At 47.0% G+C, this 23,699-nt stretch overlaps 1 protein-coding gene and 1 pseudogene across 6 annotated transcripts; one reads left to right on the plus strand and one right to left on the minus strand.

Annotated features, from left to right (window-relative positions):
- The first annotated feature begins 6,296 nt into the window (after positions 1–6,296).
- LOC101604894 lies at positions 6,297–9,798 on the plus strand (annotated as a pseudogene).
- A 4,088-nt stretch (positions 9,799–13,886) lies between these two features.
- LOC101605181 (WAP four-disulfide core domain protein 12) lies at positions 13,887–22,989 on the minus strand. Of its 6 annotated transcripts, none has more exons than XM_045156705.1 (4): positions 22,619–22,877; positions 17,196–17,411; positions 16,934–17,095; positions 13,887–14,289 (listed from the first exon to the last, which is right to left on the minus strand). In XM_045156705.1, the coding sequence occupies exons 2-4, from the start codon at positions 17,272–17,274 to the stop codon at positions 14,015–14,017; spliced, it is 516 nt and encodes a 171-aa protein (XP_045012640.1). In that variant the 5' UTR covers positions 17,275–17,411; positions 22,619–22,877; the 3' UTR covers positions 13,887–14,014. The 6 variants fall into 6 exon arrangements, with proteins under 6 accessions (XP_045012640.1, XP_045012641.1, XP_045012646.1 ...); XM_045156711.1 differs by lacking the exon at positions 13,887–14,289 and adding an exon at positions 16,331–16,528; XM_045156706.1 differs by lacking the exon at positions 22,619–22,877 and having other exon boundaries at positions 17,196–17,543.
- Between the last annotated feature and the right edge of the window lie 710 nt (positions 22,990–23,699).

Raw genomic sequence — 23,699 nt, forward strand, 5'->3', positions numbered from 1 at the left:
GAAGAAAAAGAAAAGAAAGAAAAAATGATTAGTTACATCCACCCTGATGGTGAAGGCTTACAATCCCAGCAACTTGGTAAGCTGAGGCAAGAAGATCATAAATTCAAGGCCTGCCTGGGCTATACAGAGCAAGTTCAAGATCAGCCAAAGAAACTTAACAAGGCCCTGTTTCAAAATATAAAAGTTAGGGCTGGAGAGATGGCACAGCAGTTAAGTCATTTGACTACAAAGCCTACTGACCAATTTCCCAGTACCCATGTAAAGCAAGATACACAAAGTAGTGCATGCATCTGGGATTCATTAGCCATGGCTAGAGGCCCTGGTGTGCTCATATATTCCCTCTCTCTCTCTCTCTCTCTCTTCTTAGAGCTTCATACATGTACTAGGAAAGTTCTCTGTGCTCTGTCACCGAGCTACATCCCCAGACCCCCACTGTTAGTTTTGACTTTTGTTATTTTTTATTTTTTTTTTCTTTTTGTTTTTTTGAGGTAGGGTCTCACTCTAGCCCAGGCTGACCTGGAATTCACTATGTAGTCTCAGGGTGGCCTTGAACTCATGGTAATTCTCCTACCTCTACCTCTCAAGTGCTGGTATTAAAGGCATGAGCCACCACACCCAGCTTTAATTTTTATTTTATTTATTTGAGAGATGGAGAGAGAGAGGAAGAATGGACACATCAGGGCCTCTAGTCACTGCGGACGCACTCCAGATGTATGAGCCACCATGTGCATCTGGCTTATGTGGGTTCTGGAGAAATCAAACCTGGGTCCTCAGGCTTTGCAGGCAAACACCTTAACTGCTAAGCCATCTTTTCAGCCCTAGTTTTGTATCTTTAATTTTTTTTAAGTTTTTATTTATTTGCAAGAAGAGAGAGAGAGAGAGAGAGAGAGGGAATATATGAGCACACCAGGGCCTCTAGCCATGGCTAATGAATCCCAGATGCATGCACTACTTTGTGTATCTTGCTTTACATGGGTACTGGGAAATTGGTCAGTAGGCTTTGTAGTCAAATGCCTTAACTGCTGTGCCATCTCTCCAGCCCTAACTTTTATATTTTGAAACAGGGCCTTGTTAAGTTTCTTTGGCTGATCTTGAACTTGCTCTGTATAGCCCAGGCAGGCCTTGAACTTATGATCTTCTTGCCTCAGCTTACCAAGTTGCTGGGATTGTAAGCCTTCACCATCAGGGTGGATGTAACTAATCATTTTTTCTTTCTTTTCTTTTTCTTTTTCTTCTTCTGCATTCAGTAGACATTTCCTACCAAGGAATCTTTGCTGCTTTGTAATAATAAGTTGGCTCTGCTTGTCTACTTAAGCTGTTTTCCCTGCCTTCTTCAGAATAGGCAGAGTCCTCTGAGCCTGTGTCTTCTGGATCACAATTTCTATGACTCCAAATAAAGTCCTTTATGTTCTTGAAGTTTCTAAGTTTGGGTTGATCCACAGCATGCAGTGTGATAGATGAGTCAGGTTCTTGTTTTCTTTGCTCTCTAAGGTCTTGAGGCTCCAATGATGTCTTCAGCAGGAGGCAGAAATCAGTTTCAAATACCAAGGAGGGCTTTATAGAATTCTGGCCAAAGAAGAGGGTTAGTATTACAGCCAAGGTCAGAGCTGCCTGCCAGAGAGAAGCTGCCTTTGACCACTATGGTGAAAGAGCTGTCAGCCCTGACCTCTGATCTTGGATTCCCGTTGACAGGGAAGATTGGCCATCTTTGGGAAAGTCACTTCCAAAAGTAGGCGGTGGACTTCCCTGTGCCAGGGCTGGCCGGGATAGGTAGAGGGTGGCTATGGCTTGGTTAAATTCCCTGGCCTTAGCAGATATAGTTGTCAATAGGACTCTTTTCTTGCCCTCAGGGGACCCTGAGCAAAAATGTCCTCTCATAGAGGGACCCCACCCTTTACAGCTGTGACATTCCAGGCTCTGCATTTGGTAGGAGAGATCAGCTGAGTCCGGGCATCCCGTGGGGACACTGACAGGAACGGTGTCCGTTGCTCCCTCAGCACGAGGACAAGAAGGCTTTCCTCTCAGCTTGCCCATTGGCAAGTCGAGGCAGCAGAGATGAGCCGGTAATGGGAGAAGATTGGCCCAATGACACACACCCAATTGCTGGAACTAAGCTGGGATTTCCGCTATTGCCTGCCTAGTTCCTGGGTGTTGAAAGCAGAGAAACGCTTCATCTGACCCTGAGAAAGGAAGGTGACATTCCAGGGCTTGGCTAACTCAATCATTCTAGTCCAGGCAAGAAGGTCTTCCCTGGTTTTAATTTGAATCCCTCAGGCCGTTTTCTAAGCCCTCAGGAAGAGCAGAGCCCTGTCGTCTATGAGCTGATGTTATTTTGGGAATTATAGCACATCGCTGTCAGCTGTTTTAGAGGACAATTTTTGTGGGCTGTTTTTTTTCCTGATTATAAATTATATATTGTTGGGTGTGGTGACACATGCCTTTAATCCCAGCACTTGGGAGGCAGAGATGGGAGGATCACCATGAGCTTGAGGCCACCCTGAGACTACCTAGTAAATTCCAGGTCAGCCTGGGCTAGAGTGAGACCCATACCTAATATGTATATATATACAACTACACACACACACACACACACACACATATTTGTAGTCAGCTCCACATTGCTGGAATGAACTTCCAAACAGATACAGTTTATTGGAGGAAATGATTTATTTCAGGCTAACATATCCAAGGAAAGTTCCATCAGTGGTGGGAGAAGCTGGCTCCCTTTCACAGATCCAAGCACAGAGAAGCAAACAGCAAAAGCAGCAAGCCGGAATGCCAGAACCCAGACTGCTCTCTCCACACCTTCGGGTTGGAGTTCAGATCTGCCCTTCCCTCCCCAGTGACATAACCCGTGCCCCCGGCGGGAATCTGCCTGCTAGGGGCTGAAGTTGCAAACTCAGTTTTAATGAACATCTGAGTGTATGGGGCCATGTATTTACACTAGCATATTCCACAAACACGTTAACTGAAGAAATACTTTCCCAGGGCTGGAGAGATAGCTTAGCGCTTGCCTGTGAAGCCTAAGGATCCATATTTGATCTCTCTCCAGATCCTACATAAGCCAGATGCACAAAGGTGAGGCAAGTGCAAGGTTGCACATGCCCAGTATGTGGCACACATGTCCGGAGTTCAATTGCAGTGGCTGAGACCTTGCCAATTCTCTCTTTCTCTATCTCTATCTCTCCAAAATAAAAAATAAAAAAATAAAGAAATGCTTTTCCGGTTGAGATTCCGACATTCTCCTACAGCGTGAACTGTTCTCTGAGCATGGGTTCTGATGGCAGAACAGCATCTTATGTGATGGATGGGATGGACACATATGGTCTGCTCTGTTGTGAGAATGGCAGGTTCCTGGTTCTTCACTTCCATAAATAAAGCCTTGATTCGCAATCTTAGTATATGATTTCAGAGGTAGGGTTTCACTCTAGCCCACACTGACCTGGAGTTCACTATGTTGTCTCAGGGTGGCCTTGAACTCACAGTGACCCTCCTACCTCTGCCTCCCAAGTGCTGGGATTAAAGGCGTGCACCACCACTCCTGGCTGGTTTTCTTAAATTTTTCAAAGTAGAAATGTTAGATCAAATTTTCTTCAGTGGTGTATCCACGGGTAAGTTGTCCGGACTCCAATAACTAACTCCCCACCCGTGCTCACGCAGGCAGCCCTAAACAAACAAGCAGACAAACAAGGCATCAAGGTAGATGTGGGACCAGTTGGGAAGGAGAATGGGCCCAGTGGGAAGAGAGACACATGTATGGTCAAAATAAACTTCAACATATTCACATATTATTGGGAAGTAATAAATTGTTAGAAAAAGATTTTAGCTCTAATTGTATGATGGATTTTTTTTTTTTTTTTAAGCTTAGGATGTCAGTGTTTCAGAAGTAAGTGGGAAGATATGAACTTCTACCTGCCCTGCTTTAAGACACATCCTACCCGGGCTGAGCCACTGCCCTCATCTCTTGCATCTCTGGCTGTCTGCACCCACCACATACTTCTATCCTAGTTGAGGCTTTAACTCGGCTTACGGTTCTAGAGGGTAGAGTCTGTCATTGCAGGGAAGGACAGGGAAGTCTGTGTCACATCATCATGGTGGCAGGGAAGAACTAGAGAGAGAAAGCAAAGTGACACCCACTGGCCACTTTCCTCCTTTTGAGTCCTTTACAGAGAAAGGAGGTGCTCTGAAGGGCACAGGGCAAGGTTCCACGCTGCTCTCCACCAGGGGTCCCAGATGAACGCACTCGCCCAGTGTAGGATATTAAAGTGACTCAACAAAACCTTTGCTCATGGGAAACTCGCATTTTAATTTGCCATCATCCTCTGACTACTGGTGAGAGTGACCATTTCTTCACATGTTTATACTGACTATGTTTTTCCTTTGTAAAAGGTCTGTTTTGATTTCCACTGATTTTTTGCTGGATGTCTTCTTATTTTTATAATGTAGCTATACTAAAAATAATATGTTTTTATTATGAGGGCTGTTTATATGCGCAGGGCGTTATGAATTTGTCATGCACTAGGAAGTAATAAAGCAGTCAGTAGATGTGTGCTGGGGCCAGACACATCTGGTTTAGAGTCTACGTGCCACCAAGTCCTAGTTGCATGACTTTAACTTTGCTAAACCACAGTTTATTTTATATAAAACAGATAGAAATAATACATATTTTATAAGAGTTCTGAGTACTGAATGAGCTTGATAATTGTTTGTTTAAATTATGTATCCCAGATAGCTTTTTCCTTTGGCCTTGTACCAACATATTTAATTTTAAGTTAGTCAAACACCCTTTTCACTTACATTTATTCTTTTAATTTATATATATTATTTTTGGGGGGGTGCAGTTTAGCCCAGGCTCATTTGGAACTCAGTATGTAGCCCAGATGTCTCAAACCCATGCCAGTTTTCTTGCCTCAGCCTCCCTAGTGCCAAAATTCATTCCATCTATCTATCTATCTATCTATCTGACTATCTTCTTCCTTCCTTTCTCTCTCTCTTTCTTTTGACAGAAAGAGGTGTAGAGAGAGACAGAGATTGGGTGCACCAGGGCCTCCAGTCACACTGCAAATGAACTCCAGACACATGTGCCACCTTGTGCATATGGCTTTACATGGGCACTGGGGAATCGAACCTGGGTCCTTAGGCTTCACAGTCTAGTGCCTTAACCACTAAGCCATCTCTCCAGTCCTATTTCTCTCTTTTTTAAAAAACATTTTTACTTTTACTTTGTATTTAAAAATATTATTATTTTTTGAGAGAGAGAGAGTTTATGGGCACTCCAGGGCCTCTTGCCACTGTAAATGAACTCCAGACACATGTGCCACTTTGTGCATTTAGCTTTATGTGGGTATTGGGGAATTAAACCCAGGCCATCTGACTTCGCCAAGCTAGCATCTTTAACTGCCGAGCCATCTCTCCAGATCCCTATGTTTATCTTTTTTAACTGTACAAAGTAAGGGGTTTCATTATGACATTTCCCTTCCATACTTCCAATAGTCTCCCTTTTAATTTCATGCAATGTCTGATTCTTATCTTTAATTTCAGTCTTTACACTTGAATTTCAGTCTTTACAGTTTACTCCATTATGTAACACACACACACACACACACACACACACACACACACACACAGTTACTTTTTCATTGCTAGAACAAAATACCTGACCAGAGCCACTTAGGGAATAAAAAGGGCTTAACTCGGCTTACGGTTCCAGAGGGTAGAGTCCATCATTGCAGGGAAGTACGACAGGACAGGGAAGTCTGTGTCACATCATCATGGTGGCAGGGAAGAACTAGAGAGAGAAAGCAAGCAGGATTGGTCTATAAAACTTCAAGGTCCGGGGCTGGAGAGATGACTCAGCAATTACGATGTTTGCCTGCAAAGCCTAAGGACCCGGAGTCTATTCTGCAGGACCCACATAAAGCCAGATGTATAAGGTGGCACATGCGTCTGGAGTTGTTTGCAGTGGCTAGAGGCCCTGGAGTACCCATTCTCCCTCTCTTTCTCTCCTTGCCTCTTTCTCGCTCTCATAATAAATAAATAAGTAAATAAATAAATAACCAAAAACCCTCAAGCTCTGTCCATAATGTCATACTTCTTTCAGTAAGCCTCTACCTTAAAAAGGATCCCCAACTTTCCCTAACAGTGAACCAACTGGGGTTAAGTATTCAAACCCATGAGGCTATGGGAGACACTTTACATTCAAACCAGCATATTTATAAAAAATATTAATCACAGGAGCTGGAGGACCAGCCAGGAGGTAGCTGGGGCACGAGTCCTATGCTAAGGAAAGACTGTGCATGAATAGTGATACTCGGGCCACAGTGGCGACCTGACCACCCTCAACCAAAGCCCCTTACAAGGAGAAGTACTTTGACAGAGTGGATGAGATACTTTGGGATACTTTGGGGAGAGGAACATGGCACCAGATTTTCATCAGGACTTCAGTATGATGGAGCAGCAGGTGAGATGCCTATGATTCTAGAAAAATCCCACCTTCTGTAAAGAATTAGAATGTATGATACAAGAACAATTCAGTACTTGGGAGGTAGAGGTAGGAGGATTGCTGTAAGTTCAAGGCCTGCCTGAGAATATATATAGTCAATTCTGGGTCAGTCTGGGCTAAAGCAAGACTCTACCTCAAAGGAAAAAAAAGAAAAGGAAGAAAGAAAGAAAGGGAAGGATCTCACAGGTCTATTGGCATTGCAGCAGACTGAGGATTTCATGACACGGGAATGCCTACCTAGCAGCTCTGCAAGGAGGAATGGCTGCCTCATACACCAGTCTTGGTGTGACGGCTCCCATGAATGACCTTAAAGGCTCGGGTGTCATGGGTATGAGACAAAAGGAGAAATGATTGTGTTGTAAGTTGGCAGCATTTTATAAACTGCCAGATATCTGGGTGGTCTCCACTCCTCTATAGTCCTATCTCAGCCAGAGTGAACTCCAAGTGGGGACCCTTCCTCATCACACTTTTTGATCTTCTCTACAGGGGAGCTTGGTTAAGGTCAATCTACATAGAGATTAAGTGGATTGTGGAAGTACTAATTTGAGAGCAAATCAAGTTGGCTTCACCTTACATTCTGTGATTTATGTTGCATAGCCAGCTGCTGAATGAATATTGTCCGCATCAGCAGGTGAAGTCCAGGGCATGGAATGTGGGCTCTTGCCAATCTCTCCAAAGGCAATTTCCCTTGGAGAAGTGACTTACCATGATTACCACTCCATTCTGGTTAATGAGGAGGCAAGAATTTTGATTCAGAAGAATCTGGGGCCTAAAAGCAAGGTCCTTTTTCTCTGGAGTCATGGGCTTGCATCAGTCAGAGAGAGTGTTCAGAGGCCTTCCATTATATTCATTATCTTGTTGCATGTAGCATCCAGGTTTAAGCTCTGGCTGGAACTGGGGAATCAGACAACTTTGACCTGCTGGATCATGACAACCGCAAAACGAAATCTCATTCCCTGAGGAGTCTGACAGGGGAAAGCACTGGGTTACTTCATGGTGGAAGACTGGGAGCAGGCATCTGCAGCTCTTATGCAGATTCTCCATAATCTGGGATATAGAACTGGCTATCCTTCTCACTACCCTGCTTGGAGAGAGAAATCTAAAAAAAAAGAAAGAAAGAAAAAGAAAAAAATGCAGCAATGTGGAGGCTGCTGCCAATGTCGCAAGCTATTCCTTTGCTGGTGACGGGATCTGGGCACTTGCTCATCTTTCAGCCACAGTATAAAAAGCCAGCCAGACCAGACAAGATGGTGGAACTCTGGCCAGGGTGGTGAAGCTGAGGAAGGGCAGGTGGAGGCAGCCCCAAGTTGAAGATGCAGTGGAGAAAAGAGGACAGACATGGAAAATCCATTTCTGCTTCCCTAAACTGTTTGTTCTGTTGAACGCTAACCCAAAAGAGGACCAAGAGGCTAGGAACAAATTTGAGGCCAGGCAGTGGGAATATGGCTCAGTTGGTAAGAGCACTTGCTACACAAGCATAAGGACCTGAGTTCAATCCCCAGCATCTACGTGAAAAGCTGGGCATGCCTACCTGCAGCCCCAGTGCTGAGCAGGGCAAAGACAGGAGGGGCACTGGGGCTCTCTGATCCGCCAGTCTGACGGAAAAACAGGAGCTCCAGGCTCAGGGAGACTCTGTCTCATGGAAATATGGTGGAGGAGTAACAAAGGAGAACACTCACCTCTTCTGGTCTTCATGTGCAAACACATGTGCATACACCATAGGTACACACATGTGTGCATACTCCACAGGCACACAAACGTGCACACTCCACAGGCACACACACATGTGAATACTCCTCAGGCACACACACTCACGTGCTCACTCCACAGGCACACACACATGTGCACACTCCACAGGCACACAAACGCGCACACTCCACAGGCACACACACATGTGAATACTCAGGTACACACACTCACGTGCTCACTCCACAGGCACACACACATGTGCACACTCCACAGGCACACACACGTGCTCACTCCACAGGCACACACACATGTGCATACTCCTCAGGCGCACACACACATGTGCACACTCCACAGGCACACACACATGTGCACACTCCTCAGGCACACACACACGTGCACACTCCAAAGGCACACACACATGTGCACACTCCACAGGCACACACAGAGAGATAAATAAGAGAAATGAAAAAAAAACAGAACAGTAAGACGGTTGGCCCTCAGTTCCCAGTTTTGTGTGGTATAGTGAAGAACAGGGTCTTCAATGAGGGTTGGTGACAGCCTCCAAAGCTGTCGTTGAGAAGGAATACTGGTCCATGTCATCATGAACATGACAGGTCCCAACCTCTTCTGTGTACGCCAAGACTGTGAGCTGAAGGAGTCCAACCAAGAGGTGGAGTGGAAGCAGGACGGCCCTGAAGAGAATGTGGACAAGAGGAGAGAACAGAAAGAAAAGACAGCTCTAGGGCTGGAGAGATGGCTTAGCGGTTAAGTGCTTGCCTGTGAAGCCTAAGGACCCTGGTTCAAGACTTGGTTCCCCAGGACCCACGTCAGCCAGATGCACAAGGGAGCATATTCATTTAAAGTTCATTTGCACTGGCTGGAAGCCCTGGCACCCATTCTCTCTCTCTCTCTCTTTCTGTCACTCTCGAATAAATAAATAAAAATGAACAATAAAAAAGATGATCACAGGGCTGGAGAGATGGCTTAGTGGTTAAGGCGCTTGCCTGCAAAGCCAAAAGGACCCAGGTTCAACTCCCCAGGACCCATGTAAGCCAGGTGCACAAGGGTGCACATGCATCTGGAGTTTATTTGCAGTGGCTGGAGGCCCTGGCACGCCCATTTTCTCTTTACCTGCCTATTTCTGCATCTCTCTCTCTCTCTCAAATAAATAAATAAAATAAAAATATTAAAAAAAGATGATCACAGTATAAAAAAAAAAAAGAAAGAAAAGAAAAGACAGCTCTAGACAATGCACTGTCTCCCACACTGTCCTGGGACCCTGTCAACAGCTGTGCTGAGGAGGAGCTGCAACCCTAACCTTCCACAGGAGCCAACTTCCAGGCGTGACAGCGACGCCACCACCTTCAAGCCAACTCACCCAGACCTGTCCCCTGATGAATCTTCAGAAGTATTTAGCTCCAGGATAGCAGAGGAGGCAGCATACAGCCCCTTAGTCCCCATCGAGCCTGGGGCTGCCAAGCCAGCCTCAGCCCCAGGAATCACGTGAAGAAGGATCCGCTGTGGACCCTGGCAGCGATGGGTCTCCAGAAAAGTCCCTGTCCAAAGAGAAATTCTGTAACCCCTTCCTAAAGAAGAGAGGAAGATGAGTGACCCTCCCCCTGCCCCTTGGGGCCCCCGGCCACAGCACACTTATCATGTCTCCTTGATCTGGCTCCATCAGAGCTACGGATGGTGTCGCCTGGTCTACCCTCTCCTGTCATGGAAATGCAAAAGCCAAGTAGCTTGAGTTCCTTTTCCTGTGTGCCCAGCCCCTAGGGCCTATGCTGACTCAACAAGTGCTCAGCTACCTCCCTGGGACCTTGGGTTCTGGGGATCTGTGCTTAGTCTGCAGGTATGAGGTGTGATTTCCCCCCCATCCCCAAGGAGAGGAAGAAACTGAATCCGAGTCCTGGTTCTGACTGGAAGGCACTTGTGGTAGGTTGAGGTGTTTTATTAAAATTGACTTTGTAGCCTCAGCCCCTGGCAGGTAAACTACCACAGGCCACAGGCTGCCTGTCACTGGGGGTGGATCTGAATCCCAGCCTAAAGGTTTGAGCTCTGGTGGAGGAGTCCCTGCTTGCTGATTTGGGGTATTCGTTTAGCTGTTGGTGCTCTCTCTCTCCTTGGATTTGTGAGTGGGAACCAGCTTCCTCTGCCATTGCTGGAAGTACCCCTGGATCTGTAAGCTTGAAATAAATCCCTTCCTCCCCTAAACTGTGTCTGGTTGGGTATTTGTCCCAGCCATGTATACAGTTCTGGAAGCTTCTACACGTTATGGTCACAGAGGCACCCTCCAGAGCCTTAGCCTCTCACTCTCCCTCTTTCTGTGCAATCCTATTTTCTGTGCTTGGCTTCCCTCTGCCCTAACATGTCTCACATGACTGAATCAGACATGGCTTTAAGCATCCTCCGCTCAGGAATGTCAATTCTTCCACCTCACACCTCAGTACGGTCACAGGCTCAGACAAAACCAAGGCCCTGGGAGAAATGCTTGCGTGCCCTCCAGCGTCCCAGGGTACTGTGGCTTCTTTCCAGAGGTGGGTTTGGATCTGGTGCTGGCCTGGGAACCGCAGCTTCAAGCGGCCCTTGTGCACATCCAACGCAGTGGTATCACTGATGGTGGCCCTGTGACCAAAACCAGACTCAGGAGCTCATAGTTTATTTTACCCACCGAAGCCTCAGATTCCCATCAGAGGGAAGGGCTACCAGGAGTGGGAAATCTTTTCTAGAACTTTCTTTTAGCAAGTTTGAAATTTAGCTGTCACTTGGACCCTCTGCTTTAGTTTATGTTCCCGAACCTGGGGCAAACTTTAGGGGACCACTTGCCTGTCTGGGGAGGTTTTGCAGCTGAACAGGGACCAATGAGCAAGGGCCTTTAACTGCTGAGCCATCTCCCCAGCCTCTTGAGCAGGAATCTGTTCTCGCCTTAACTCAGAAAGGTGTCCTGGTTTTCACAAAAGGTCATTCAAGGCAGAAGTCAGCCCTGGAGGTCTCACCTAATGTCTTGCACGGAGTCTGCAACTTCCTTTATAGTCCCATTGAACTCTCTTACTTAACTCACATCTTGGAAAGGGTCTTGAAAGTGCTTAGTGGGAACTGGAAGGTGGACTGATAGAATCCTCAAGGGGACCAACTGTTCCGAGAACTGTCGGTGCCACCCTGACCAGGAGTGGGGACACCTGCAGGGGTAGGCCCTACAGAGCAGGTGCCAGCTGACCTGGCCCACCCGTGACCCTCACCAACCGGATATCCAAGCAGGACCTTGCACAGGCCTGCGGCACAACTTGTGTCTCGCTTTAGTGCCCGGGTGGTGTGGTGTTCTCACCGTTATCCTGGCATTTACTCACCTGGGCTCTTCCTCATCCCTTCTCCTGCCCCCACATTTTTTTTTTTTTTGGCACACGTATGCAGCAATTTTTAGTTTTAACTTTTATAGTCTACTTCGTTGTATTGCAATGTGACATATAGCCACACTTGTGGACACAGACCTGGAGGACAGGTCCTATAGATTCTTTACTCATTGTAACGTATTTCACTCATAAAAGTCTTTAAGCAAAAAAAAAAAAAAAAAAAATCATCAAAATTTCAAAAACACACAAAAGAACAGTGACCACTTTTATGAAACCCTATACACTCTAAATTCAGTAGTGAACATTTAAAAATATATATATATGAAAGAGACAGTGAAAGAGAGAGAGAGAGACAGAATGGGTGCACCAGGGCCTCTAGCCACTGCAGACGAATTCCAGACATATTCACTACCTTGTGCATATGGCTTATGTGGGTACTGGGGAGTCAAACCTGGGTCATTAGGCTTCACAGGCAAGTGCCTTAACTGTTAAGCCATCTCTCAAGCCCTAAAAAAAATTATTATGTATTTATTTGCAAACAGAGAGAGATAGAAGAGAGACATGCCAGGGCTCTAGCTGCTGCAAACGGACTCCAGAAGCATGTGTCACTTTTTGCACCCAGCTCTACCTGGGTACTGGGGAATCGAACCTGGGTTGTTAAGCTTTGCAGGAAAGTGCCTTAAATGCTGAGCCATCTCTCCAGTCCAGTAGTAAACATTTTATAACACCTCATGCACATCTCCATCCTGTTTTATTGGTTGAAGAATTAATTTTTTATTTTATTTTATGTATTTGAGAGAGAGAGAAAGAGGCAGAGAGAGGGAGAGAATGGGCACACCAGGGCATCTAGCCACTGCAAATGAACTCCAGACACATGTGCCATCTTGTGCATCTGGCTTACATGGGTCCTGGGGAATCAACCTGGGCCCTTTGGCTTTGTAGACAAGTGCCTTAACTGCTAAGCCACTTCTTCAGCACTAAATTTAAAAAAAAATATTTTATTTATTTGCAAAGAGAGAGAAGGAGAGAGAGAGAATGAATGGGTGTAACAGGGCCTCTTACCACTGCAAATGAACTCCAGATGCATGCACAACTTTGTACATCTGGCTTCACATGGGCACTGTGGAATACTGTTCACCGGGTCACTAGGCTTTGCAAGCAAAGTGCCTTAACTGCTGAGCCATTTCTACAGTCCCTGGCTGAAGAAATTTGAAATAAACCCAAACTATCTTCTATTTAACCCTAACTACTTCAGTGTAGATCTGCAAGAAATAAGGACATTTTCATGCAGGACGTGGTAGTATAATCCCAGCACTCAGGATGTGAAGTTAAGAGGATCGTGAGTTTCAAGCCAGGCTGGGGTACATCCAAGACCTCATCTCAAGAAAAAAATAAATAAATAAAAAGGAAGTAAGGCTTTTTAAAAAATATAATCTCACTTTTGGTGTACCTAATCATCTATATAAAAGTAATATAAAATATATCTGATATTTTTGTTTTGGTTTTCAAGGTAGGGTCTCACTCTGGCTCAGGCTGACATGGAATTCACTATGTAGTCTCAGAGTGGCCTCAAACTCATGGCGATCCTCCTACCTGTGCCTCCCGAGTGCTGGGATTAAAGGCGTGTGCCTCCACGCCCGGCTATGTTTGCTATTTTTCTTATTGTCTTTAAATGACTTCGTGTAGTTGTTTAAGTCAAAATCCACACGGGGTGTGCTCACATGGTTGTAATGTCCTTGATCCTCCTTCTTTTCCTCCTCCTTCCTCTTTCTCTCCTCCTCCTTTTGGGGTGTGGTGTATGTATGTATATGTGCCCTTATGGCTCCCCTTGTGCTTGCCTACAGAGTTGGGGGGGGCGGGTTGCATTCACTCATGGTGGCCTGAGTGGCATGTCAGGTCCCACTCCATCAGAACTCTTCTGCCTGTTCGTCTTTGAGCGGGAGAGAGTCTCTCACTGACCTTGGAGCCGCCTTCCATTGCTGGCTCCGCGCCCCTGTAGGACTGGGGCTGCAGATGTGTGTGCGCTCAGCTGTTTGTATGGAATGCGGTGATTGAGTGTGAGCGCTCTCTCAGGCCTCCTCAGGAAATGTGCTTACCCCCAGAGCAATCCCTTCAGCCCCTTTGATGTTTCTTTCCTCTCCTCTCCTTTCCTTTAAAATTTATGGGTTTTTTTTTTTTTTTTTTTTTTTGTTTTTCAAGGTAGGGTCTTGCTCTAGCCCAGGCTGACCTGGAATTCACTATGTAATCTGGAATTCACTACGTAGTCTCGGGCTGGCTTGGAACTCATCGCGATCTTCCTTCCTCTGCCTCCCGTGCTGGGATTAAAGGTATGTGCCACCACGCTGATCTGATAGTTCTTTTAATTTCAAACGATCATTCCAGCTCCTTTCTGCCCTCCCTTTCATCTCCCCCTTCTTCCTTTCTGCTATTTTCTATTGAACCAAACGGATGAATGCCTTGTTAGCACATCCCATCATCTCTTCCTGGTAATTTCTTCCCCGGCCTTCATATTTCCGTTGACAAGTGTTGCTCTAGAGACTTGATGAGGTGTCAGCTCACACGCCTGGGAGAGAACCTCTGCGGGTGATGGATGATTCTTGGTGCAGGAGGGCAAGCCAGGCTCACCCGTTTTCATGTTTTGAAGACAGATGGATGCGTTTTGGATGGTGCAACTCAAGCTTGCCATTGTAAAGCCATGCTTTTCTACCCAAGAACAGCAAACACACCCTGGGATGATGAAATGGCATCCTGTAAAAAATGTGGAAGTTGAGGATGATCTTTGTTTGAATCAACAATTTCATTAGGGGCTGTAAATTCCAAAGGGTTTTATTTTAGTTATGCATGAATTACCTCCAGCAGGTTGGGCCTTTTTTCTTTTTGTACATTTTGTTTTTTGAGGTAGGGTCTTACTCTAGCTCAGGCTGAACTGGAGTTCACTATGGAATCTCAGGGTGGCCTTGAACTCATGGCCATCCTCCTATCTCTGCTTCCCGAGTGCTGGGATTAAAGGCGTGTGTCGCCACGCCTGGCTAGTTTGGACATATTTGCCATATGGAAGCTTATGTTTCAGGGACAGCCTACACTGATTACGGACAATTTTCTTTTATTTATGTAGAATGTTTTGCATGTGTCTCCGTGTGTGTAGCACGGGTGGTGTTCACATGCAGGTGTGCACGTGCACAGGGGGGCCTGAGGACTATGCTGGCTGTCTTCCTCTGTCGACATCACGTTTCCTTGAGACAGAGTCTCTCGCTGAACCTGGAGCTACTGTTTTGTGCGTCTGGCTTTATGTGGGAGCTGGGGAGTTGAATCCAGGCTGGCAGGCTTTCCAAGCAAGCCTGTATCTCCCCAGCCCTTGGAGCTACTGGTTTGGATCAGACTGGCTGACCGGTGACTCCTAGCAATTCTTCCGAATCTTCCGTCTCTGTTCACCACAGGACTAGGGTTACAGGTGTGCATGACCACGCCCAGCTGTTTGCATGTTACTGATGAATCTTAGGCTCTTATAGACCTGTATGGCAAGTCACTCTGAGCCTCTTCCTAGCCCTGTCCAGATCTTTTAAAATGTCATTTGTTGCCCCTTGAGAGGCCTGGATGCGAGGTCTAGTGGAACTTCCTGAACCTAGCTAAAGTTTGGCGACCTGTCTCTGGCCAGCTAGGACTCAGCAGGGCGCCAACTGGCCTCTGGCCTGCTACTTCTGCAAAAAAAGTTAGAGTTCCCATGCGCACTTAGCACCAATCATCTCAAAAGTCATGATATGCTATTGGCCCTTACTCCTCGTCCTTTCCTGAGATCCCGTCTTCGTTCTCAACACTATATAGGACACCGCCTGTAATAATAAAGCGAGTTCCTGCTTCGACAAGACTCCCGACTCAGTGTGGTTTTTCTCTGGTGACTAGGAGAGGGTCTGAGCCGTCAACGCTCATCCTCCTCCTCAACCCGTTGGGAGGAACCAGCGGGCCTGGTCCCTCCTCAGCACTACCTGCCGGGGGAGCCCAGCAACCATTTAATACAGTTTTTTAGATTTTCTTTTCAGAACATTTCTGTATAATTTTTTAATTTTGTAAAGTTTTAACTTATTTATTTGAGAGTGACAGACAGAGAAAGAGGCAGAGAGAAAGAGAGAGAGAGAATGGGTGCACCAGGGCCTCCAGCCACTGCAAATGAACTCCAGATGCGTGCGCCCCCTTGTGCATCTGGCTAACGTGGGTCCTGGGGAATTGAACCTCGAACTGGAGTCCTCAGGCTTCACAGGCAAGCACTTAACCTCTAAGCCGTCTGTATAATTTTTTAAAAATATTTTTATTTACTTGACAGATAAAGAGGGAGAAAGAGAGAGAGAGAATGGGCATGCCAGGGCCTCCAGCCACTGCAGACAAACTCCAGACGCATGCACCCCCTTGTGCATCTGGCTTATGTGGGTCCTGCAGAATCGAACTTGGGTCCTTTGGCTTTGCAGGCAAACGCCTTAACCACTAAGTCACCTCTCCAGTTATTTTTGTTTGTTTTTTGAGCTAGGGTCTCACTATAGCTCAGGCTTACCTAGAACTCACTCTGTAGTTCTAGGCTGTCCTCAAACTCACAGCGATCCTCCTATCTCTTCCTCTCAAGGGCTGGGGTTAAAGTCATGCACCACCACACCTGGACACTTCTGTATAGTTCTCGAAATGTTTAGCTGCATATATTTTATATTTTAGGTACTTGATGGTGTTGAACAGGAATTTTAAAACTATTCAGGTGTCTTAGTCTCTTCGGGCCCCTCTAACAAAGTACCAAAGACCTGGTGGCTTAAGTGTAAGCATTTATTTGTCAGAGTTTTGGTGCCAGCCGTCAGTGCCAGGTGAGGGCTTGCTTCTGGTTTTTATGGCCCCTTGCGGTGTCCTCACATGGTGGAAGGGCGGGCAGCTGTCTGGGACCTCTTGTGACCTGACACTGTACGTGGGGGGGGGGGGGCTCCTCTCACTCACGAGGATGGGAAAAGAGCACCTGCAGAGAAGGCACGTTCCCCCTGGGGTCTGGAGCCTCTCTCTCCGGAGAGCAAGAGACCAGAACCCGGCTTCCCTCTGCGCGTCATCTCTTCCTGATTCCGAGCCCCGAGGACCCTCAGGGACAGGTGGGAGGGGACAGTGACTCCCAGAGGTGGACAGGATGGGACATCATCCGCGAGCACTCCTGCTGGAGGGGAGGAACCCAGAGGCTGGGCTCCCACTTCGGTTCTGGGGGTGCCCAGGACAGGACTTCATCCCGGTTTGTTTATGGAGGAGCGCAGGGCCCTGCCAGACCTTCACCACCCCTCCCTGCACCTCTGCTCCAAGAGCTGCTTCCTGAGGGTTCCAGGGCGGGGCGTGGGGCCCAGTGGGAGAGCCACGTCTAGGGGCAGGGGCTCCTTACCTTCGTCCAGTGTCTCCACGGGCATCACACACTTGAGGCCACAGTGATAGTGACAGCACTTCTTCACCCCGACACAGTCCCTGTCTTTCTGACACTGAGGCGGATTCATCCTGGAGCAGCGCGCGTTGTCTGCCGGGCAAACTCCCTGCTTCTCTCTGGATGCTGCAGGAAGCCACTACGTGAGGCTCTGGATCCAGCCCTGGCCGCACTCCTTGGGTCCCTCGCCAGCCCAGTCCTGCCCACTTCCATCATATCCACTCACCCTCTTCGACTCCGTCTCCAGCTACCAGATTCACGAGGACGAGGAGCCCGGCGAGGACCAGCAGGCGGTGTGACTTCATGGCGCGGGGTGACCAGGAGCCAAAGTGGGGGCTGCCTTTGTACTGCTCCTGCTGGGTGTGGCTCTGGGCAGGGCTGAAGGTTTGCTAATGGCAAGGGAGTTGTGAAAAACCGCTGTCCAGAAGAACAAGTCCAGAAACTGAGAAGGTTAGATTAAAATGCTGATAAGAAATCAACGACGGGGCTGGAGGGATGGCTCAGTGGCTAAGGCGTTGGCCTGCAAAGCCAAAGAACCCGGTTCGATTCCCCAGGACCCACGTTAGCCAGCTGCGCAAGGGCGCTCATGCGTCTGGAGTTCGTTTGCAGTGGCCGGAGCCCTGGTGCGCCCATTCTCTCTCTTTCCCTCTTTCTCTGCCAAATAAAAATAAAATATAAAAAAATAGTCAAAAGAAAAGATGGACGGGATATTTTGAGGAAATCTAGCCCTTCCTTAATATTTTTCCTGAGGTCTAAGGTCAGCTCTATGTGTCACTTAACCTTTTTTCTTTTTTTTTTCCTCCTGAGATAGGGTTTCAAATAAACCGTACTGGAAACCCTACCTCACTGGGATTAAAGACATGTGCAAACACACGTGGCTTTTTTTTTTTTCTCTCTCTCTTTCTTTCCAATACTTACCTTTCTGTCCAAGCTGGTCTGAATTGGTTTTCTGGAATTTGCCAACAGTAGTTTAGGGTAAGGTGGAGATTTGAAACTGGTGTGTTTCTACACACGTGAGTGAGGAAGGAATTTATTTGAGGTCAAGTGGAGGGAGGGAGGGAGGATTCCTGTGTTCTGGGAAGAGAGCTAGTTCCTTGTTGGGTGGTGAGTCACTGGTGCTGGGCTCACTCCTGTGTCTTTGGTCCCAGACCATTTATGTACCAGAGCTCAAGCGTGGGGATTTGGTGAGCAAATACCACAGTGTTGGAGTGTGTTGGCAATTGCCTCCTCCAACCTTTTATTGTGAACTTTGTTTTTGTTTTCAAGGTAGGGTCTCACTCTATCCCAGGCTGCCCTGGAACTCTCTCTGTAGTCCAGGGCTGGCCCCAAACTCACAGACATCCTCCTACCTCTGCTCCCAAGTGTTGGGAGTAAAGGCGTGCGCCACCATTCCTGGCTCTACTGTGAACTTTTTATACACACAGAGAAATTTAAAAACAGAAATAACACAGATATACCTATAACTGGGTTTAATACTTAATAACATTTTGGGATATATATATCTATAGTGGTTGAAACACTTGAAATTAAATTGCAGATAGTATATTTCTTATGTTGAAATACATCAACATACAAATTCTAGGAGCAAGAACATTTTCCAGCAGAAAATTTACAATAAATGCTATATGCAATCTAATAGTGCATTAATCAACTTCTTTTTTTAAAAAAATTTTATTGACAACTTCCACAATTATAGACAATAAACCATGATAATTCCCTCCCCTCCTCCACTTTCCCCTTCACAAATCCACTCTCCATCAAATCCCCTCCGCCTCTCAGTTAGTGTCCCTTTGGTTTTGATGTCATCATCTTCTCCTCCTATTATGACGGTCCTGTGTAAGTAGTAAGTACCAGGTGCTATGAGATCATGGATATCCAGGCCAATTTCTGTCTGGGCAGTTGTGTTGTAAGCACTCCTACCCTTCCTTTGGCTCTTACATTCCTTCCACCACCTTTTCCACAATGAACCCTGAGCCTTGGAAGATGTGATAGAGATGTTACACCCCTAGGGCTCATGACCTCCCCTGTCATAAGTTTTCAGTCCCAGGCATGTATTCCCTCCCATGGAGTGTGCTTTCAGTCCTCTGAGTGAGTAGCTGGTTTCCCCCATAACAGATATGCCATTACTATACCCATTGGCTCATTTGGCCTGGCTGGCCACACCTAAGGTTTGCAGCGTGCACTGTTGTTTCTCTCCATGGATGACTTTTCTGTCTCCCGTAGAGCTGTATGCATTGTAGCTTTTTCCAGCTTTCTGTCATCTGGTCTACATGGAGGAGGTTTTCAGCTCAGATCAAGCCTGATTTCTCAGTGACCTTGCAGCCCAAGTATGTGGAGTCTTCAGCAATAGAGTCTCACCATCTATTCCTGGTGGGAAACCAAGAGCCTTGGCAATGGCCTGTAATGTTTTGGGGGGCATCAGGGACCTCCCTGGCAAAGAACTCACTGGAAGGTATCCCATACCTGGCACTGAAATGTTTCTAGTAAAAATCTATGGCTTCTGAGTGCACCATTGTTCATAAAAAGTAGGTTCTCACAGAGTATTCTTACACTTTTTAAATTTTGATTAACCCTCCCCTCACCCTTCTTATTGCTGGGACAAAATGTGTGACAAAAATGAGTTTAAGGGGGCCTGGAGAGATGGCTTAGACCTTCACGCCCTTGCCTTCGAGCCTAAGGATCAGGGTCCGATTCTCCATGTGACTGTGTCAGACATGGTCACACACACACTGTCAGACATATACAGCCACATGCACAGTGGTACGTGTGTCTGGAGCTCATACGCAGCAGCTGGAGGCCCAGGTGCACCCGTTGGCTTTCTCTCTGTCTCTCTTTCTTTCCCTCTCTCTGCTTACAAGTAAATCAATAATTTAAAAGTGAGTTAAAGGAAGGGAATGTTTATTTGAGGTTTCAGTCCGTCATGACTAGGGTGGCGCTACAGCAGAGGCTAGGATCAGCTGCTCACATTCAGCACAACGAGGAAGCAGAGAGTAACGAACGCCGTTGCTCAGCCAGCTCTCTCCTTTTCTAAAATTAAATTCTTTACTTGCAAGCAGAGCGGGACAGGAGAGAGAGAGAGAGAGGGAATGGGCACGCCAGGGTCTCCAGCCACTGCACACAAACTCCAGGCACTTGTGCCCCCTTGTGCATCTGGCTTGTGACATACATGTTCTTTTGAGTTTTCATCAATACTGTGTTTAAAAATATATATATAGTAAGAATCCCACTGAATATCAACTCCCCATTTTCCTTCCCTCCAGCCCCTGGAAACCACCTATACATTCTCTTTCCATGAGTTTGAGCTTTGTGCACTTCTTTCATCGTAGTTTGAATGTAAAATGCCCCCCCCCCAAAAGCCTCACGTGTTTGTGATTAAGCTTCATACTTCGTCCTCAGCTGGTGAGCCTTCGGGAGTCAGAGCGCCTGCAGGAGGAGGTGCGTCACCAGGGGCAGACCTGGGGACGTGTAGCCCAGGCCTGCTTGTTGCTAGCGAGCTCACTCTCCCTGCTTCCTCTCTGCTGCTGTGCAGATGTGATGCCTCACTGCCTGCTCTTATCATGCCTTTTCTCCTCCACGGTGAAACTAACCCTTGAAACTGGAAGCCGGACGTAAGCCCTCCCTTTCATAAGGTGCTTCCGGTTGGGTGTTTTGACCTGGTTCCAAGAAAGTTACTGCCACATGTAAGTAGAGCGATGCAGCATTTGTTTGTTTGCTCTCAGTGTGGGCTAACGGGCTACTGCGGTACCAAGTACTCACTGCTCTCCTCTTAGGCGATGCTGAGTGTGAGTGACCTTGTGGACTCCACCCAGGGCCTGCAGAAACAAAAATTCTCTTTTATTTATAACTAGTTAAGAATTTTTCCCACAAAAGGATTTTAAATTTTAATCAAATATCTTCTGTGCATCAACTGAGATAAATATGTGGGTTTTCTTTCCTATGACAAAAAGGAAGAACCTAGGTTTATACACATATATGTTCAGGCACACATACACACAAAGATGTGTCCACCCACATACAGATATGCAGAAAAGTGTAACTTTTTTTTAGACTTTACAAACATACACACTCATTGAATAGATATAATATAGAAGGGGGATTTTTGGGGAGGCATAAGGGGGTTAGTGGAAAAGGGCAGGGGGCAGTCGGGTAATGAGGGATGAATATAGTTAAAGTATATGATGCTTGAATGAAAAGTCATTATAAAACTCAGTGTTTTGGGCTGGGGAGATGGCTTCATGATTATGGTGCTTGCCTGCAAAGCCAAAGGACCCAGCTTTGATTCCCTAGGACCCAAGTAAGCCAGATGCACAAGGAGGCCCATGCATCTGGAGTTCATTTGCAGTGGCTGGATACCCTGGCACACCCATTCTTTCTCTTTCTCTCTACCTGCCTCTTTCTCTCTCTGTCTCTCTGTAATAAATAAAATAAAATATTTAAAAAACCATTGCTTTGTATAATGAATATATAGTAATAAAGTATTAAGGAAAAAAAAAAGAAGTCATAAAGACTTAAACCAAGGTAGATTTTCTACAAAGAAACAGAGAATAGAAGAAACATTTTGTCTAAATGACTTCATTTGGTGGCGTGTTTCTCCTTAGGGCTGCTGTGAGGGAAGCTTGGTCTCCCTGTGGCAGCACTGAGGGATGAGAACCTTTGTGGGGTTCGGCCTAGCAGAGGGCGGTCAGGTTATGGGAACAACGCCTTCAAGAAAGGAGAAAAGATCAAAGCTGGTCTGGAGGAGCTGGAAGCACCCCTTGGAATGGGCTGATTTAAGGGAGTCTGGCCACTCCTCTTAGTTGCTTATGATAACAGAAAACAGATATGAAGGAGGGCTTTATTTCTTTATTTTGCTTTCATATCAGCATACGTTTAATTTGCTAACAGGATGGCCCATGAGAAGCAGGTAATAAATGGAGACTTGTTATCTGAGTCCGAGCCTACTGCGCCCCTATCTTCTCCAGGTTTGGTGAAACCTTCTCACCTGTGGAGAGAAGGATCAGGGATAGGAGCAGGTACAAACTGTTCTGAGGACATGCTTTGGGGTCCCAGGACCACTGTGGCCTGAATCCTGCTAGGTGCTCTACTCCCAAGAGCTGTGAGGTGTGCTCTCAGGAGCTTAGGGTCTGAGCAGAGATTCTGATACAACTAAGAAAGTATGACTTCACGATCCTTGACCTCACTTTGTGAAGTAGAAGGAACTGAAGGAAAATCTTGCTGCAATGCTCTATTATACACAGGTGTGATGCCATTCCATGCAATGAAAGGTGTCCTTTCTCTCTCTCTCTCTCTCTCCCTCCTTTCCTTCCTCCCCTAATCCCTCTTCATCTCTCCTTCTTTATTTGTCTCATGTAGCCCAGGCTGTAGCCTTGAACTTGAACTTGCTATGTAGCCTTGGGTGACCTTATAATCCTGATCTGTTTTCACTTCCCATGTGCAAGGGTTACAGGCGCAGGCTGCCACGCACACCTAAGCGTGTACTTTCTAAGGAGGGGACCATCTGTGGACAATCTCCAGTTAAAAGCTCAGTGAGATCCTACCTCGAACAACAAAAACAAAAACAAAAAAGCTGTGGTCGCAGTAATTTCCACAGGCAACCGAGTTCTCAGTTCTCTCCAAGACAAACGCATCCACCTTCTGGGAACCGCTCACCTTGGTGTAAAACTTCGTGGGTCTCACGCACCGCAGCTGGCAGTCGATGAAGCAGCACTTGTCGAACCCCTGGCATTCTGTATCTTGCCAGCACAAAGGTGGATGGAGTGTAGGACAGGCAAGTGAAAAATGCGGACAAAGCCCACGTTTGGGGGTAACTGCGGAAAAATGTCCAGTAGGACGAGTCTGGGCACTGATGGGCCTCTAAGCAGGGGGGGGGTTCCGATTATTCTTCAGAGGGAACCACTTCCCCTACCCCTGGGCCTCCAGGACCAACCATGCCTTACCCATGCTTGGGATTCCAGGCTGCGTCACGTGGAAGCAGAGGAGGATGGTCGCGGCGAAGAGCGAGGGCCGGCCCAGCCGCATCTCTCCAGCCAACTGTTTGGAAGATGGAGGCGGGGGTCTGTTTGCAGCGGTCGTGGCTGAGGACCACCAGCAGGCGGCGCTGTGGCTCACGGGTCAGCAGGGCGGAAGCGCAGCGGCTTGGACAGACAAGCGCCTGCACTCCTCTGCCCCATCCACGCCGCAAGGACGGACCCAGAAGTAATGCTCCCTTGCTAGGGTGCTGCTGGGCTGACCTGGCCCTTCCTAGTCCCTGCTGTACGGTGGACGTGCAGGCAAGAAGAGGGGATTTTATTTCATAGGCCAAGAGTCTGGCCAACCCACTCTTCTCACCCTGTGCCCAGGGACACTGGAACATCACCTCCCCAGACCCCGCTCAGACCCGGTGCCCTGCAGGGTCCTGCTTTTTAGCCCGTTAACGTAGAAATGCCACCCACAGCATTGCAAAGGCAAAGCCAGATAACGGGACACCAGCAGTTCGTATTATATTTGTGCAAAGTGCCTGTCCGTATGCGGCATGGCACTTCTGTTTAAGGCGTACAATTAAATCTCTCTCTCTCTTTCTCTCTTCTCCTTCCCTCCCTCTTTCTAAACCCGTAGGTAGCCCAGGTTGGTCTTGGATTTAGGATCCTCTCATCTCAGCCACCACCCTGGCCGGTTGTAATTGTTTTATTTCCTTAATTCCTTCCCCTCATGTCCCCATGAATGAGTAAAAATTTCAGTTGATGACACAATC

Source organism: Jaculus jaculus, chromosome 8 (assembly GCF_020740685.1).
Source record: "Jaculus jaculus isolate mJacJac1 chromosome 8, mJacJac1.mat.Y.cur, whole genome shotgun sequence".
Classification (NCBI taxonomy): Eukaryota; Metazoa; Chordata; class Mammalia; order Rodentia; family Dipodidae; genus Jaculus; species Jaculus jaculus.

Coding starts and splice junctions, on each gene's coding strand:
- LOC101605181 (XM_045156705.1), bottom strand. CDS start 17,274: ATGAAGTCACACCGCCTGCTGGTCCTCGCCGGGCTCCTCGTCCTCGTG. Junction 17,096..17,195: donor TGGAGACGGAGTCGAAGAGG/GTGAGTGGATAT, acceptor GGCTTCCTGCAG/CATCCAGAGAGAAGCAGGGA. Junction 14,290..16,933: donor CGTGGAGACACTGGACGAAG/GTAAGGAGCCCC, acceptor CATTTTTTACAG/GATGCCATTTCATCATCCCA.